Source organism: Hipposideros armiger, unplaced genomic scaffold (assembly GCF_001890085.2).
Source record: "Hipposideros armiger isolate ML-2016 unplaced genomic scaffold, ASM189008v1 scaffold_907, whole genome shotgun sequence".
Classification (NCBI taxonomy): Eukaryota; Metazoa; Chordata; class Mammalia; order Chiroptera; family Hipposideridae; genus Hipposideros; species Hipposideros armiger.
Genome location: NW_017732257.1, coordinates 64,801 through 82,744, shown reverse-complemented (window position 1 = coordinate 82,744; position 17,944 = coordinate 64,801). Strand labels below are relative to the sequence as shown.

The 17,944-nt window shown below is 39.4% G+C and overlaps 1 protein-coding gene across 1 annotated transcript in view; it reads left to right on the top strand.

Moving 5' to 3' along the window:
* KIF13A (kinesin family member 13A) overlaps positions 1–17,944 on the top strand; it is a gene marked incomplete at its 3' end in the record, with an annotated part of 189,283 nt that overhangs the window by 122,594 nt on the left and 48,745 nt on the right. The window contains exons 7-13 of the mRNA XM_019630384.1: positions 2,477–2,564; positions 4,475–4,609; positions 5,303–5,415; positions 12,634–12,745; positions 13,135–13,347; positions 15,663–15,773; positions 17,297–17,431. Of these exons, the coding sequence (XP_019485929.1) occupies positions 2,477–2,564; positions 4,475–4,609; positions 5,303–5,415; positions 12,634–12,745; positions 13,135–13,347; positions 15,663–15,773; positions 17,297–17,431 (907 nt within the window). The remainder of the gene's footprint in view (positions 1–2,476; positions 2,565–4,474; positions 4,610–5,302; positions 5,416–12,633; positions 12,746–13,134; positions 13,348–15,662; positions 15,774–17,296; positions 17,432–17,944) is intronic.

Below are 17,944 nucleotides of genomic sequence, written 5' to 3'. Positions count from 1 at the left end.
TGATTCTGTGTTTCAAATTTAGTGTGTGTGTGTGTGTGTGTGTGTGTGTGTGTGTGTGTGTGTGTGTGTTGAGGTCATTCTCTAAATACAATTCAAAATCCTGAATTTTCTGTGTAATATAATGAACACTTTCTCATATCTTTAAAAAATATTTTAAGTGCTTTTAGCAGCTCTATAATCAAAGGTATAAGATCAAAATTACGGGTGGCGAGGAAGTGACCCAATCATAGGAAATGTTTGTATTTACTTTAAAGTTATGAACTATTTAATGCATATGAGAAAACATTTATAATACATGTAAAGTATAAAGAGTAATAAAATCAACGACTGCCTTATTCACCATTCGGCTTAATGAATGGAACATGACCAGTTATTTTTGAAGCCCCCTGTATGTTCCCCTTGGATCCCATTCCATCCCCTACTCCTCTCCAAGGTAACTACTATTATGAATTTTGTGTTTCTCATTATCTTCCTCCTCTTTTAGAGTTTACACATAATTTTGCATGATTTTCAACTTTGTAAGTGGCTTCATAGTATATGTATTCTTTGATAACTTGCTATTTTCCCCCTCAATGAGTCATTCGTTCTGCTATATGGAGTAATAATGCATTAAATTTTACTGCTCTTTAATATTCCATTGTATGATAATACCATAACTTATTCCATCTCCTGTCATTTGCGTGGCTTTCACTTTTTACCACTGTAGCGCTTCTTGTATGGATAGTTCTCGTTTTCAATGCAGGAGTTTCTAGAGAACAACCATGGGTAGAATTCTGGGTCACAAATACTGAATCTTCAGCTTTATTAGGTACTGCCAAACTGTTTTCCAAAGTGGTTGTGCCTAGTGTACACTCCCAGCAGCAGTGTACCGGAATTCCAGATGCCAGACTGTAAGCAGATTATAAGCACTTGCTATTGTGCTAGGTTTACTTCTTCTTGCCCGTGAATAGCATTAAAGACTCTGGTTGTGCAGGCAGAGCTGTGAGAGCTGAGGCCTGGATCCGTGTGCATCAGAGACGTGCCTTTGGTCGGCCCTGTTTAGAGTGCAGCAGAATGGCTTTTATTGTCATGCTGAATTTTCATCCTGAAGATAAAGTTACTAAAACCTACTTTGTAGGGTTGTTCTAAGATTAAGTGGGATAACTCGAAAGTTCTTAGGGAACAGTGCCAAGACTTTGGGAAGCACTCAGTGGTTCTTAGCTCCTTTTTTCCGTACTTGAGTGATGCCAAGTATCCATTCTTGATTTGAAAGGTGATTAATATCTTTTGCCATGAAAAATGATGACATATACAATATGGTCATAATATATATAGCGTTGCATTTAATGTCAATTATCTGTTGATAAGCTATTCAAATGAGTACCAAACCAGGTTTGCCATTTAAAACTTCAAAAGAGCCCTAAAATCTTCACCAGCAGAGCCAGTTCTAAATGTAAGATAAATATCAGTAACTACAAACAGCTGCTGTACTATAATATCACTTTCTATAAAAAATTGTCAACATAGAAGCAGCATAAATCTACACAGACTTGAAAAAGTAAATTAAAAATAAAGCAATTTAATATTATTCACTACTTGGTAAAAACTTTAAAATATTATATACTGAGAATGTGCTTATTTATAAAATAGTGGGCCAGCTCAGTGGTGCGTTGGTTAAGAGTTGGCTTGGGACGCCAGCTCTGAGCAGCAGGGCCCGGGTTCAGATCCCACCATAGGGCTAGTGATGCTGTGCCCTCTACAGCTAAGATGGTGAACAATAGCTCGACCTGGAGCTGGGCTGCTGTGAGTCACTGGCGGCGGTGTAGGCTGCAGTGGGCTGTCATAAGCTACGGTAAGTGGCTGGCAGCCGCATGAGCAGCTGGTAGCCAGTGTGAGCTGCCAAGGGCTGCCATGAGCAGCCGTCTAGTGGCCAGCAACCAATCTGTCTCACCCAGGAAGAGCGCAATAATAATACCAACATGGGCCAGTGAAGCGATGTCGTCCACAACTAGACTGAAGAACAGAAGGACAGCAATTTGTTCCTCTTCCCTGAATTCCCTAACGCTGTTCCCCTCCCCCAATTCCCCAATAAAATCTTTAAAATAAATAAATAAATAAAATAAAATAGCCTTCAGGTTAAATTCAGTTGTGCTGTGTTTTTTGTTTCGTTTTCTTTTTCCTGCTATGTAAAAACTGAAGTTTGTTTACTAGAGCAAGTTGGCCTAACCTAGTATTCTATGTGCTGGCTGTTTAGTTTGGGAGTAGAGATAGAATTTTTTACATAGTAAGTTACTTTAAATAGAAATCAGAGTATAAAAGACATTCTTCATAATAAATGCTGTTTTGCTAATCTAAAGTACGATAGTTTATTTCTGGGATATTTTTTAGTCATTAAAAAAAATTCTTTTGATACTGTGGTCTTGATTTATGAGTACTTAAAAAGAAAGAAAAGCCTCCAAGTTTGGTCTGATTCATTCATTCCTTTTTCCTTCCAAAGGAGTAGACAGTCTCTTAAAGTTCGAGAGCATAAAGTCTTGGGACCATATGTAGATGGCTTATCCCAACTGGCTGTCACTAGTTTTGAGGTAAGTGGGGTTTTTTTTTGTTTTTTGTTTTCAAATGTCATTAAATAACTGGCAGTAAGTCAAAGTATGTAAGTGATGTTGAATATATTTTTATGTGAATGTTTTATAGCATATTGATACCATTCACGATCTCTGAAGCCCAGTATCAATACACCCCAAACAGAAAAAAAGGGCATTTGATCACACCCTTCAACCTGCTTTGTTGTGAAGGTTTCACAGTGCAGTGAGAGGCCGTTCAGTTTTGCACTTGCTGAATATTTTCACTAATACCACTCTGCTGAAACTGTTCTCCTTCAAGTTGCCACTCATGTCCTTCTAGACCAGTGGTCGGCATACTGCGGCTCTCGCGAGCCACATGCGTCTCTTTGGGCAAGTAATGTGGCTCTGAAGTAAAATTGAAAATGAAAATAAAACTATCATAGTTTCATTTGTAAAGTTCTTGAAGGATATTATTCACATAATGGTGATTATGTAAAAATATATTTATGGCTCTCGAATGATTTTTAAATTGTTGTGAGGGACAGGATTGGCTCTTCCATCTCAAAAGTTTGCCGACCCATGTTCTAGACAAATCTGGACAATTGTAAACATTTGGTAGTTAACACTCCCTCTTTGACTGGGTCTCCTGCTTTTGTTTCCATTACTTTTCACTCTTCTGTTTCTTCTTTTTTTCTGAATTGACTCTCTCTCCATTGATTGACCTGTTTCATTTTCCTGCACCTTGATTTTTATGCCTTTTTCCCTCCTGACTGATGCTTTGCCCTTGTTTCTATTGTCATTGCTTTGGAAATCTCATAAAACAAACGGCTATCTGTTGCTGAAGAATGCTAAAGAATGAATGAGTGAATACACCTGTATACTTAGTTGTACAGTATGTGTGTCCCATCATCACCTCAGACTGTTATGATTAAAATTAATCTATGAGGTAACTTTTTCTAGCCATTTAAATGAAGACATTTTTTTCAGATGGGTACTAGACTCATTGGAGTAATCACTTTGTAAGTTATATAAATGTCTAATCATTGTGTTGTACACCTGAAACTAATATAATATTGTATGTCAACTCTAACTGAAAAATAAAAAAAAATTTTAATTAAAAAATAAATGAAGACATTTTTAGTATTGCTTAAACCAGAAATAGAGTGTAGTCATCACTTTAAAAACACTTAACTTAGATTATGAAATGAATGGAGACTCTGACATAAAGGTGCCAAGTTAGCACTGGTTCATAGCTCAGTGTGTTTGGGGTCAGTGTCCATCTCATCCTGTCACTTATTAGTCAGAACCAGGGAGCTGGTGATTTGTGTCCCAGCTCTGCCTCTTACTAGGTGTGGGGAAAGTTATTTGACTTCGGTGAACTTCAGTGTCCTTGTATGTGAAATTAATAAAATACTTCTTTTCTAAGGTTCATTCTTCAAATATCGTATAAGAGCCCATAGCTTCCAGGTATTCTAAGACAGGTGTACCGAGGTGAATAAGGGAAATTTCCTGTCCTTGAAGAACCACAGTGTTGGAGGGGGGGGAGGCAAATAAGTGAGCAACAGATAGCTACACAGAGTTGTTAAGCCCAGAAAATTAAAATAAATTAAGGTAACTACTGTCATGGAGTGTCTGGAGTGCTCAATAAATATTAACCCTTATCTCCCCTGGTAACTTACGAAGGAAAAAAAATAGGCACTTAACAGAGAAAGAAGACACTTGGTGGTTGGAAAGAATGGGGGAAACATTTCATACGCTACTAGAAAGCGCTGAGGGAGGTGAAAGCCCAAACATGCTTGATGGAAGAAAGGGAGGTTTTTATGGGAAGGCGGTGATGAATGTGTCAGAGTGCATAATTAATACATTTACCTGGTGGGCAGGACTGTTTCTGTGTTTTTGCTTATAATATTTTCCTTATACTTTGCCTCTAGGATATTGAGTCACTGATGTCTGAGGGAAATAAGTCTCGGACAGTAGCTGCAACCAACATGAATGAAGAAAGTAGCCGCTCCCATGCTGTGTTCAACATCCTCATCACACAGACACTTTATGACTTGCAGTCTGGGGTGAGGGATTGGGCAGATCCTTTGGTGGCAGTAAAAAAACCTCAAAATATCTGCAGGGGTGACGTGTTTCATGGTTGGGTTCAGCTGCTGAGAATTTTATGTCTGCTCTTTTACTTTCTAGATGAGCTAGTTGGCTTAAATCATTGAATTTCTTGGGTCTTCCTTAATATATAACTTTTAAAAAAATACTGGATTTCTTGTGTGCACTCCCCAAAGAGCATGATGATGTTACCATACAGCTTTTAATATGTATCTTTTCCTCCTGAAATTCCCCTTGAACAACAGTCTACCTCATAGCCATGAAGGGATATTAAAGAGGAAACAACAACATTTAGTGTAAAGAATGTTTTCTCAAAAAAAGAAGAATATCATCTGAATGCACAGGACTCCTCATGTCCTGTTATTTCCTCACAGGCACATAAAATCTCCAGCTTTCAGACTGTGTTCTGGAAAGCCAAGTGTACTTCCTACCCAGCTGCAAAACTAAATGCCACATTACCCACCAACTAAAATTTTTGCTCCGAAATCGCTAGTGCAAAGAACTCTTCTCACCATTTTCCTGAGAAGTTTGCCTTGATGCAGCAAGCAGGTGGTTACTGAGCTTGCTCTCAGTTACAGTGCTGACATATGTGTAGACATCTCTTTGGTGTTTGCATTCATGTATGTTGTTTCTCTCTTGTTTCCTACAACTAGAACTCTGGAGAGAAAGTCAGTAAGGTCAGCTTGGTAGACCTGGCTGGTAGCGAAAGAGTGTCTAAAACAGGAGCTGCAGGAGAGCGACTGAAAGAAGGCAGCAACATTAACAAGTAAGGTGGCCGGTGCTCACTTGGAGCATCACATCCAACTTCTGTGTGTCTGGGGGGACTTGCTGCAACCTTAAGGGGTCAGACGGCTCTGATAAGAGGTGGTTCAGAGTCTGTGCCACTTTAGTAAACTGGTACAAGGGAAAACAGTTTGCCTCGTTTACGGAGATGCGTAAAGTTTATTTAAGTAAAGCCATATGGTGCAGCTCCACGCAAGCATTGTACAAACATTTAGTGTATCACTATAGGTGATGTAGTCTTAGATCCCTGCAGATCACAATTTTGTAAATCAAATCATGTAGTAAATTAACCTGGAGAGCTTACTCTGAAGAGAAAATCTGCTTTGAATTCCTTTGTAAGGCTGACACTGTTTAAACATCAATACCTCAAAAAGCAAATATGAGCAGTTATTGAATCCCTGCTATTCTGCAGTCTCACTGTTTGCCTTGGGTGCCTGCAGTGTGCCCAGTGATGCAATGAAGGCTGAAAGAGAGCAGTGGTGCAGGACGTGTAGGAGTTTGCCAGGGAGACGAGGGAGATACAGGCACTCCACATGGAGCGTGCAGCAAAGGCGCAGACAAATGAAGGACCTGTCCATTCCGCAGTGCGGGATCCCAGATGGTTCCTGGTACGTGTGAGAGGAAGTTGCTCTGCCTTCTGGCGTGAGAGGCGGCTGAGCTTGCATTTAAGAGGGTGCACTCAGGCCACGCCGCCTGGGTTTAATCCTGCCTTCCCCACTTCCTAGGTATATGCATATATGTCATGGGCAAGTGATGACACTTCTGTGTGCTTCATTTTCTCATCTGTAATATGGCGATAATAATGGCACCTACCTGAAAGAATTGTTGGGGTTAAATGCCCATAATGTGCTTAGGTAGAACAATGCCTGGCATGTAGTATGCACTGAATAAATGTTGTTGTTATTATTGTTTTTATAACTTGTATAAACAGCATAATCATTATCTTTATTTCAAGTTCAGCAGAAAGTAGTTTAGTTTGTACTTGTAATATTTTTCTGTTGAGACATATAACTTGAAGTTTTGTTTAGGACAGAAGGTGACAAGAGGTAATATACTCAGGAACATGTTTGTGCAGCTTGCATTTTAAAATGATGTTAGTACATTATAACCTTAGTAAAAAAAGTTTAAAATTAGAAGTAAAATATCGCCCCCTCTGTCAGGTGGACACAGCCACACTCACTGCAAAGATTGCTGCTCTAGGGAGTTAATCTTCCAGTCATCCTGTCTCCTGCTCTGATAACAAAGGATTTTGCTAGATTTCATGACAAAGCGTTATAGGAGCCCAGGCTGGCACTACAGCTGTGTGTTTCGAAATGAGCTCAGGAACCAGAATGGGAAAGCAGAAATGGGAATGTGAGGGAGCAGGTACCAAAGAAAAGATTGTCACCTGCTCACCCTAGAGATTTGTTTACTGGTGCTGAGCCCTGCCAGCTCTTTGCCTGCTGGCTGGGCTCATGGGAAAACATTGGAAATTCTGTGCTGTGAATTTGCTGGAATTCAGAGTCTGGCATTGATGTGTCATGATCACTAACTCTTGTTGACCTTTTAGGACAGTACCTAGCACATAGCAAGCTCTACATCCATGTGTACTAATAAAGTAAAACAATACAGTAAATTGAACTGTTGCTGCCTGAGAGTTGCACAGATAGCTTTTTAAGCCTTAAAATCAGTGCCCAGTTGAGTGCTAAAATTAAAGAGAACTCTGACTGTTCCCTAAGCTTTCTCTCGGTCTCCTATGTGGGCTTATTTTGGTGGTACGTTAATAATCCTTGTAAGCAGACCTGTCAGGGATGTCACACAGACAGTCATGTCTGCTTAATGAGCTGTGGATTTAGGAGCTGCATCACTCCTCAAGCCCTTAAGCCCTTTGAAGTAAACATTCCTTCATTTGGAGAGCTGAGGTGCTGTGTGACTGCACCACCATGGCCTGCTTGGGGCTTGATAGGCACAGGTCATCAGCAGACCCTCTTCACAGGGAAACACATCTGAAAAATCAGTCTGCTGCTCCACCTGTCTGTGGAGGGTGGAATGAAGAAACCTTTCTTCTGGAGCCTGGCTGGTTCAACGTCCCTGAGAACTCATTTAGATCATAGAACATTCCCACTAATGTCCTGAGGAATGTTATTGAAAATGGTTCCATTTTATTCTCAGCGATGGCCAGTTATTAAATGCAAACAGTGTCCATCTACTGAATACCATTCCCAGTCTCACTTCCATTTCAATTACTGTGGTTAATAATAAAGTATATACTAAACATTTCCCTAAATGTGTTCTACTGAACTTATTCTAGGGATATTAATAATATGTTACTTCTGGGATTCTGTTATATAATTTGTTTTATAATAACTTATAAGCTTACTGTTTCTAATGTTTCATGTGACTCAGTCCTCCTTTTCTTTTTCTTGAGTAATTTCCATGACTCATGTTCATTTCCTCTTGGAAACCTCACTTTAAATGGGGTATTGCCTGAAAAACCGAACATAAACTTGTACCTAGGGAGAGTAAAAATGGCCTGCTTTTGTCCATTATATAAGGGTGGGTGGGGGTCCTTGTTAGTTTATCATTTGTACCTTGCAGAGCCCAAGTATGTGAGAAAAAAAAAAGATCTGAATAAACATGTATACATTTAACATGAGAGACTCATAAAAAACAGCAAAAACCTGCTCCTTGGGGTGGAGTGGCCACATCTTTTGGGGCATGTGCCCTTGTTGCCTCAGAGTTTCCAAAAGCATTTTTGTGAAATACTAGTTCCTCAAGTGGCTTTGGGAAGAAAAGGATCCCTGGGCAAATAATTTTGAGAAAGGCTGCTTGTAAAACCTTCCTTTGGAGATTGACAGTATTCACAGCTTTGAGTGAGAAGTTCTGCGATAATGAATCCCGTATAACTTACCATTCCCTGATCTTCTAGGTATAACATAAATCCAAATCTCTAGAACAGATGTCCAGAAGAACTTGTTTTTGGAAATGTTAGTTTATACTTTATTATTACACCACAGCAGTTGAGATGGAAGTGAGATTGGGAATGATACTCATTCAATGAATGTTACTTGAATTGAATGATTTCCATCAGCCACCAGAAAACAACGATGAGTGGAAATGAGGCCTATACTTTAGGTATAATGGTTTTCTTTTCTGTCAGATGATGACACTGTCTTTTCCCCATATTTTGCCACACATATTCTTTGCATTTCTCCTTTATTGTTAAGAGTAGGGACTTCCTGGGGAAGAGTACTAAACTCAGATCCACGAATTTCATCATCTTTCTACTAATTATTGCCACAGGGACATGAAAGACAGTTCGAGGAATATAATTAATAATGTTGTAAATATTTTGTAGGGTATCAGGTGGTCACATGTCTTGCTAGGGAGACTGCATCATGGATGGGGAAGAGGCTTGGTCACTGCACTGTACACCTGAAGCTGATGTTGTATAATATTGTATGTCAATTATAAGTGAATATATATATATATAGATAGATAGATAGATAGATATTGTCATGGGACGTGGAGTATAGTGTGGGAGTGGAGTCAAGGGAATTGTAATAGATATGTATGATATTGGGGGGAGAAATGGGGCAGCGGATTGGGGGGAATCTCACCTCGAGGGGTAAAAAGTATATTGCACTGTGTTGTACAGCTGAAACTAATTCTAAAAAATGTGTATTTCACAATAAAAAATAATAATTAAAAAAAAAAAGCCACGTACGGCATTCTGCTGTAAGCAGCAGGAACCAGCTACAGTGACAGCCAAATGATGCATTCATTTTTCTCCCTTCACAAGAAGTCCAGAAGCTGGAACAGCACCTTAGAAATACTGTCAGGCATACAGCTCTGCTAACCTTAGTGTGCGTGTGTGTCATCCTCATGGCCTCAAGTTGGCTCTGCCATTTCAGGCATTGTATCCATATCTGTGTTCCAAACAAGAGGAGGAAGGAGGAGGGGGAAGGACCACCGGCTTCTGTCAGCTGCTTAATGCACCTTTTCTATTAGGAGAACGTTAGCTTCCATGGAAGTGATGTCTCCCTACATCTCATTGGCCAGAACTTTGTTTCATGGCTTCCCCAATTTGCAAAGGACACTGGAAATAGAGTTTTTAGGTTGGCACATGCTTCCCAATAAAATTAGGGTTCTGTTAGTTAAGGAAAAGAGGAGAATGGATATTGGGCCAGCACCCACAGAGTATACGAAAACCACCATTGAATTAGTCCTGTTTAGAAAGAGGTCCATGTTGTTATTCAGTGTATGTGTTCTACTCTGCAAATACTTAGAGTGTTCTCTGTAAACCAGGCAGAGGAATTGCATGGAGGAATATGTATGACAATAGAATAGTCACTGCCCTCAAGGTGATCACAATCTAAGGAGAAAGAGAGAAACAATACAGGCATACCTTGTTTTATTGTACTTCACTTACTGAGCTTCACAGATGTTTCATTTTTTTCTTTACAAATGGAATGCAAGACCCTCCACCGGCAAAAAAATGATGACTCACTTTATTGGTGATGCTTGCTTTTTTGTGGTGGTTTGGAACTCAGACCTCAGTAGTTCCGAGGTATGCCTGTATACAGTTAACTGTAATGAAGTTTAATAAATATTGCACTTATGATCTTAGAAAATGATCATTGGAAACCCTAGAGAGTACAGATAACTCACATCACATCATTATCCATTCCTAAGGGTAGGAATCTGGTAGGTTGGAGTCTATATAGGTTGGAGGAACTCACAGAGAAGAAAAAAAAAAATCGGGAATAGTTCAAAGAATTGTTTCCAACCGAAAATTCTATTTCAATAGTTGCAAAATGTGAAAAATGCTCTATATTCTATATTAAAGCAGAAATATGTTTTTGCCTTATATTGAACTCCTACTTTTCTCTGTTGGTTATATATCACATGCAGTTTCTTTCTTAAAAGTTGTTACCTTTGGGAGGAGTGCTTGAACTTGCTGAACTTTTTAAAAAAATCAATCCAAACCTTTCCCCATTGGCCTCACCCCTAGTGCTACGTAACCACTACATTAGTCTCTATAGATATGCCTGTTGTGGATATTTCCTATAACTGGAATCAAATAATATGTGGCTGTATTTTTTCCTAGTGTTTTGATAACAGATTACCACAAACTGGGTTGCAAAATGTATTTTCTTACAGTTCTGGAGGCCAGAAGTCCAAAATCAAGGGATCAGCAGGGTTTGTGCCCTCTGGGGGCTCAGAGGAAAAATGCATTCCCTGCCTCCATCTAGCTTCTAGCAGTTGCTGGCATCCCTTGGCTTGTGAATGCGTCACTCTAATCTCTGTCTCTGTCTTCACATGGTGTTTTCTCCCAGTGTGTCTTCATATCACCTTCTTATTCAGATACCAGTAATTGAACTAGAACGCTGCCAAATCCAGTATGATCTTACCTAATTTCATCTGCAAGGACCCTCCCTCCAAATAAGGTCACATTCTGAGGTTCTAGTGGGCATGAATTTGGGGAAGAGGGGCACTATTCAACCCAGGACAGTGGCCTTTTGTGTTAGGCTTCTTTGACTTAGCATAATTTTTCAAGGTTTATCCATGTTGTAGCATGTATCAGCATTTCATTCCTCTTTTATGGCCAAATAATTTTCCATTTTATGAACATAACACATTTTATTCGCCCCTTCATCATTTGATAGATATTTGGGTTGTTTTCACATTTTGGTTATTGTGCGTATGTTGCTATGAAAATTCATGTACTAGCTTTTGTGTGGACATATGTTTTCATTTGTCTTGGGTTGGACTTGTTCGACTTTTAAATCTGTCATTTATGATGTATATATTTATATCACTTTGTGGTAATGGCTGTTACCAAAATTCTCATTCACTTTCTGCCTTTTGAATTTGCTTTGTATTTCAGTGACTTTTCGGTGAGCCACGTATGGGGAGTTATGTTTTGTGGGAAATATGCTTTCTCTCCTTTCAACTTAGTTTCAAATCTCTTGTTAATATTTGAAATAAAGCTACCTAGCCTTCTACTTGCTAATCTCTGGCCACTTGCTGATTTGTGCCCTTCCTTGTTTTTATAAATAAGTGGTAACATTTGACTTTTAAAAGTATTTTGAAAGCATTTTCTCTTTGTGATATCATGTAGCTTTCTTTGCAATCCTTTGAGAGCTCCTGAGGCTGCTCTTTTCTGACTCCTAAAGTTGGGATCCAGTTGCTTTCCTCTTAGAAGAGCAATTGGAACTTAACTGTGACACAAGAGGATGCCCTTCATCCCTCAGTACCACAAATCTGTTGTCTCTGTGGCGCTGTTTTCCCCAGGTGCAGAGAACATGTATTAACCACCAGGGAGAGCTTAGTAACCTAGACCAGTGGTTCTCAAACTCTAGGCTGCATCCGAATCTGGAGGGCATGCAGATTGTTGGGTCCCACCATATTGTTTCTAATTCATCAGTGCCGGAGTAGGGCCTGAGAATGTGCATTTCTAATAAGGTCCCACACCACATTTGAGAATCATAGGTCTCGACAATTAAATGTATTTATCACTTTGAGTATCCGTCAGTCACGGCTTCTTAAAGTTTAAGAAGCATATGAATCACTTGGAGATACCTTTAACTTGTTCTGATTAAGCAGACCTGGGGAGACTTCTGAGAATCTGTGTTTCTAACCAGCTCTCAGGTGATGCCAATGCTGCTTTGAGTAGCAGGAGTTGGAAGAGTAGCCGTATGCTGTCCTCGGCTTGGGTACTTCCTTTTGTAAATCATAATTCTACATGAAATAAATTTGCCAGCTTTAAGCAGATGAACAGTATTTACCTTATAACGTGTAGTAGGGGACTCTGCAAGTTACGTGGTTATTCTGGGAAACAAAATCAGAGGCCATAATGGTCCAAACTAGATCTAAAGAGTAAATGGTTCAAACTTGTAACATAATATTTGGAGTAAATTAAAATTCTCTAGTGTGATCTTTTAAATATACATTTCTAGGCTCTGAAATGTATGTCACAGGTTCTGTGATTGAACAGAATAGATTCTTATAGGCATTCTGAATTTAGTTTTTTAAAATCAATGGAGTTACTTTTTGTTTTTTTTCTCAGCTTCTTGGCAAATTAATGTAGACTTGATTGTATCAACTTTAGGGCTTTGTTGTTCTGCATATTTTATACTTATTACCTAGACGGATTATTGTTTTATAAAAATAAAATAAACATTCCATAAAACTAATTTTTAAATTTTTCTCTTGGCAGATCACTCACAACCTTGGGGTTGGTTATATCATCGCTGGCTGACCAGGCAGCTGGCAAGGGTAAAAACAAATTTGTGCCTTATCGAGATTCAGTCCTCACTTGGCTTCTTAAGGTAATTCACTGTCCCAGTGTTCTTTTCCAACTAAAAATTGGCTATGTCAGAGGTGACAGCTGAAAGTGGGTGCACAGCTAACTAAATATACAATGAATACCTGACAATACTGTATTGTTATCCTAATTCCTAGGAACACAGAATGAAAACTGGTTTCTGTTGCCTTTTATTTCATTATAGTGCTGTTTGATGGGCATTATTCATTGTTGTAAATATAGAGACCACATTTCATTTTGCCATAGAATTATTTATGAAATACAAATGCATTTCCATGTAGCATTTTCTTCACAGAGAATAATGTCATACATGCATGTTTACTGCTTTCATTATACAATGTTGTACATGGAATGGACCTTATTTCTTAAGATGCTATTTGAAATATTTTGCAGGACAATTTGGGGGGCAACAGTCAGACCTCTATGATAGCCACCATTAGCCCAGCAGCAGACAACTATGAAGAAACCCTCTCCACATTACGATATGCAGATCGAGCCAAAAGGATCGTTAATCATGCTATTGTAAATGAGGATCCCAATGCAAAAGTCATCCGGGAACTGCGGGAGGAAGTTGAGAAACTGAGAGAGCAGCTCTCCCAGGCTGAGGTAATGTACAGCACAGGGCATATTGTCAATAATATTATAATAAGCATGTATGGTGACAGACAAGTACTAGACTTATTGTGGTGATAGTTGTATAAGGTATATAAGTGTCTAATCACTACATTGTACACCTGAAACTAATATGGTATTGTAAGTCAACTATAATTGTAGAATAAATTATAAAATTGAAAATCAGCCTGGTGCTCCCTGTTGTTGAAGTACTCTGGCTTGTGATATCTGAACGGTAAAGACATGCTTGCTTGAAGTTCTAGGCCATCTCCATGTGGTTCAACATTTTGGTGTCAATTGGTGTCTATGGCATGCTAAGCATTGTGAAGACAACATGAGTAATGCAAGACTTCTGTCCTAGGAACTTACAGTCGAGGAAGCAGACAGTTGAGAGAGAGTTGCTGTAGACTATATTCCCAAAGGGCCTTGCAGTTTACAGAGAAGTTAGTTGTGTGTCATCCCCTCCTTAAGCCGTGAAAGAAAGCATGATCAAGGATAATTAAATGTTAGGAATAATTCAGAAATCTTCTATTTTTTTCATTTATATCAGATCCTGGGAGGAAACAAAATCAGCAATTTGGCATTGCTGCCACCTTTCCTTGGGCTTCACCCACACGTCAGTAATCACACCCTCTTTAAATAGCTGTTGCTTTATGCAAGTTACCCGGTAAGGTGCCATCTCATTTGAAATAGGTAGTGATTGAGATGGAGGCCAAGTACCTCAGGTGAAGTTACACGCTTCCTTCCACATGCCAGGACTTGGGTGTGTACCTAAGTCTTTTGAGCTCACATTCCTTCACACCACCCTCTTCTGACCCCACTTCAGTTGGGACAGTATTAACTGTGGGGAAAAAAAATTAGCAATACCCATTATTTATTGAGCATGTTCCTACTAGGCACTGTTTAAATACTTTTTGTTGACTTATCACAAAAGTCATCAACAGGAGATAAAACAAGCAAAAGGGACTGAAGCCAGGGATCCGAATACTCCATTAACTGGTGATCCTGGCAGTTGCATTATAATTTTTGTTTATGTGCCTTTCTCTTCTTCCAGGGTGTGAGCTCCCATAGTTCAAGAAGCTGTGTTTTATTAACTTTTTTCATCCCTAATCCCTAGTACAACACTAATACTAGAAGGCACTTAGCACAGTGCCTTGCACATCCTAAGTGCTCAGTCAATGTTGCTCTTTTTGTGATTAACATCATTATGATCGTCATTCAGTACATCAAGCATAATTTTTTAAATTGGTGCCAAGAAGGACAGCAAAGCACCTGAAAAGTCAAAATGCTGATAACATTTGAAGAGAGTCATGACCCGGGGAGGAAAGTATAATGCTTCTGGAATTTGTTTAAAGGTGGATGATCTACTTCTTTCCGCTCATCTCTGAATCTGCATTTTCGCTGTGACCATATACTCGAGGCCAGTTGGCTAGAACAATGCCTGGCTGAAGGGGATAGGAACCACATAAGGTTCACCAGAATGTTCACATGTACCCCTAGCACTGAATGTCACGCTAAGGATGCATTAATACTGTGAGACTCGGCGTAGCTGGCTAGCTTCCAGGTCATTGTCACTTCAGCTTCTTATCCCAGCTCTACCACCTTTCTTGTTCATAGGGTTAGACTCTATAGAGGCTCATGTTATTATAGGGAGTCAAAGCATATTGTTGCCGAGGAAAGGCTTCCCCAAATTTTCAAGCCTCATATGCCTGTATTTTAGACCCCTTAGTTGTTCTCATTGAACAAACTTAGAGGGAAATTATTGCTCTTTTAGCCAGATGTCCTGCTTCCAAGTGAATCGTGAATATGCTAAGCTTATTACCATCAATATGAATAGTAGTTTAAAGGGACCTGATTCAAATTTTAAACTGAGTGAGAAGAATCTTCACCTTCCCTGTTAGGTTAATATAACTGGAATGCTTTTATTGGTGATGTGCATTGATCTCTTACTGAAAAAGAAATCTGCTTAAGTAACCTTTTTTCTTACTTTCTATTTTGAAGATGAATTTTAGCCTCTTTTAAGTCTTTAAATGTGAAATTCAAGTATGATGGATAAAATTACTGTGTCATGATTTGTATCAGTTTAATTCAGGGCACTAGTATTTCTTTTTTTCCTTCAAATAGTAGCAGCCATCTGCCTCTTACATTTCACTTGATTAATAAAGGTCTAAAACACACCCTGACAGTGTGTGACTTTAATTGCTTCCAACAGACTGTTGATAACTGCTTAAGGAGGACAATAAATGATTGTCTTGTTTATAATAGTGGAAAAAATTAGAAAATCAGATAGCTCTGGTTTCATTTTAAAGGCTATGAAGGCCCCTGAACTGAAAGAGAAGCTTGAAGAGTCTGAAAAGCTGATAAAAGAACTAACAGTGACTTGGGAAGAGAAGCTAAGGAAAACAGAAGAAATTGCACAGGTAGCTGGGTAATTTAAACCTAAAATATTGTGATTCTTTTTTGTTTGCTATCTCTCCTGTATCGTCAGTCACTTGTCATCCTCAAAAAGTCCTTTGAGAACCTGTTTCTGCTGAACTAGAGACTGTAAATATCAGTTTTAGGTGCTGACTTTGTGTCTTTTATCAACTCCAATTTGGTTTGTATATATTTGCTGGAAGTGTTAGCGTTGAATTTGAACAGGCATGGTACAGGAAGTATCTTTAATATTTCCTGATTTTCACATTTCAACAACAATCTCTTTTGTGAATTTAGATCACTGGGCATAGCACAGGGCTACCTGACTGATCGAATTTGTAATATACAGCACATCGTAGTTTTCCCAATGTATTTGATTCTCTGGACTTGTTAGACAATGCCGTATTAACTTCACTTGAGACAAACTATAAAACGAGGACTAGTTCTACGTGTGTGTGTGTGTGTGTGTGTGTGTGTGTGTGTGTTTTATGAATCTCTGCACTATGCATTTCATAAACATTTTAAGCTCACTGACCACTTGGAAATATTAGACTATCTCAGTCAAGTAGCCTGAAAGCAGTAACTGGGATCTAGTCCAACTGTTTGCTTATGCTTATTGTAGACATCATTCTCATTCATTCTCTCTCTCTCTCTCTCTCTCTCTCTCTCTCTCTCTCTCTCTTCACACACACACACACACACACACTCTCACACACACATACACACACACGCATGCACACACCTAACTTTCTATTTCTCTTACATTGCTTTATGTTTTGCCATAGCACTTAACCACATTGGAAATTCTATATATTTACGCATCTGTTTTTTTATGGTCTATCTCTTCCCACTAGGATATAAGTTTTCATGAAAAACTTAATTTTATTCGCTGTAGTCTTCTCAACCCTAGATCACTACCTATTACATAAATATGTCTTGAATGAATCAATGAATGAATTCAAGGTTCTCTGCAGTAGGGACCCAATCTGCTTTTCCAGTCCCATCTCCCACCACTTTCCCACATTTGCTAAGGGTTCTTGGTACCTGGAATCCTCCAGGATGCCCAGAGTCTGTACTGTGCTTCCCTATGCCCTCCCCCGGAACACCCTGCCCTTATCTAGCTACTCCCTCATTTCTTCCTGTTGAAATTCTTTTTATGCTTCAAGAACTACATCAGATCTAGTCTCTTCCTGAAGCCTTCCTAACCCATCCTCATCTCCCTCCTGTGAAGCCCGCGGCATGTTGTTCCTCTCCAGCAGCACAGGGCTCTCTCTTGATCCCAGTTGTGGTCTTTTCCCTCTACTGGATCGTAAGCCCCTTAAGAGCAAGGTGGTGCCTGGTTCACCCTTGGTGTCCCCACAACACTGACGCAAGATGTCACACATTTTAGGCTGTAAGTAAACTTGGTAGAGCTGAGTGGAATGAGTAATTTCATTGGCATTGTCCCCAGAAACAGTGACTTACACTTTCCATGGATACATCTGGTAAATAGAGCAACAAATAGAGTTCCCTGCTTCTGTCTGCACAGGAGAGACAACGACAACTTGAAAGCATGGGTATTTCCCTGGAGACATCTGGTATCAAGGTGGGGGATGACAAGTGCTACTTAGTCAACCTGAATGCAGACCCTGCTCTCAATGAACTTCTGGTTTATTATTTAAAGGTAAGAGGTTATATAAATACATAGTTGCAATCCTGATTCATTCATGTACCACTCCCAGTTGAAGCTGGATCCCTGGCCCCAGGATTTTGCTTTTCGTATCCAGCTTAGCCCTTGTTAAAAGTGAGAGCATTCATGGTACAGTCAGGTCACCATTGAGAATGAAAACAAGCTATTTTGTATTATTCTGGACAGTACAGTGGGGGCCTCAGAGGGGCACAGGTGGGTAACAGGGTGTCAAGGTGACCCCTGGTTATGGCAACAAGAATTCTGGGGATATCTACGTTGCGTCACAAAGATCCTGAGAAGCTCTGGAGAGTCACAGTTATGTTTCTGAGTAATTCTAAGGAGATTTCAAGACCAGCATAAGGCTAGAACAAACTCTTGTGGTAGATTAGATAGCTAGGTTTCTTTCATATCTATTTTTTCTAGACCTACATCCTCAGGAAATAACTTTTGGTCCCATAATCACTTTCAAGTGTGGGGATGTGGTCTTTGGACTTGGCACTTTGGACT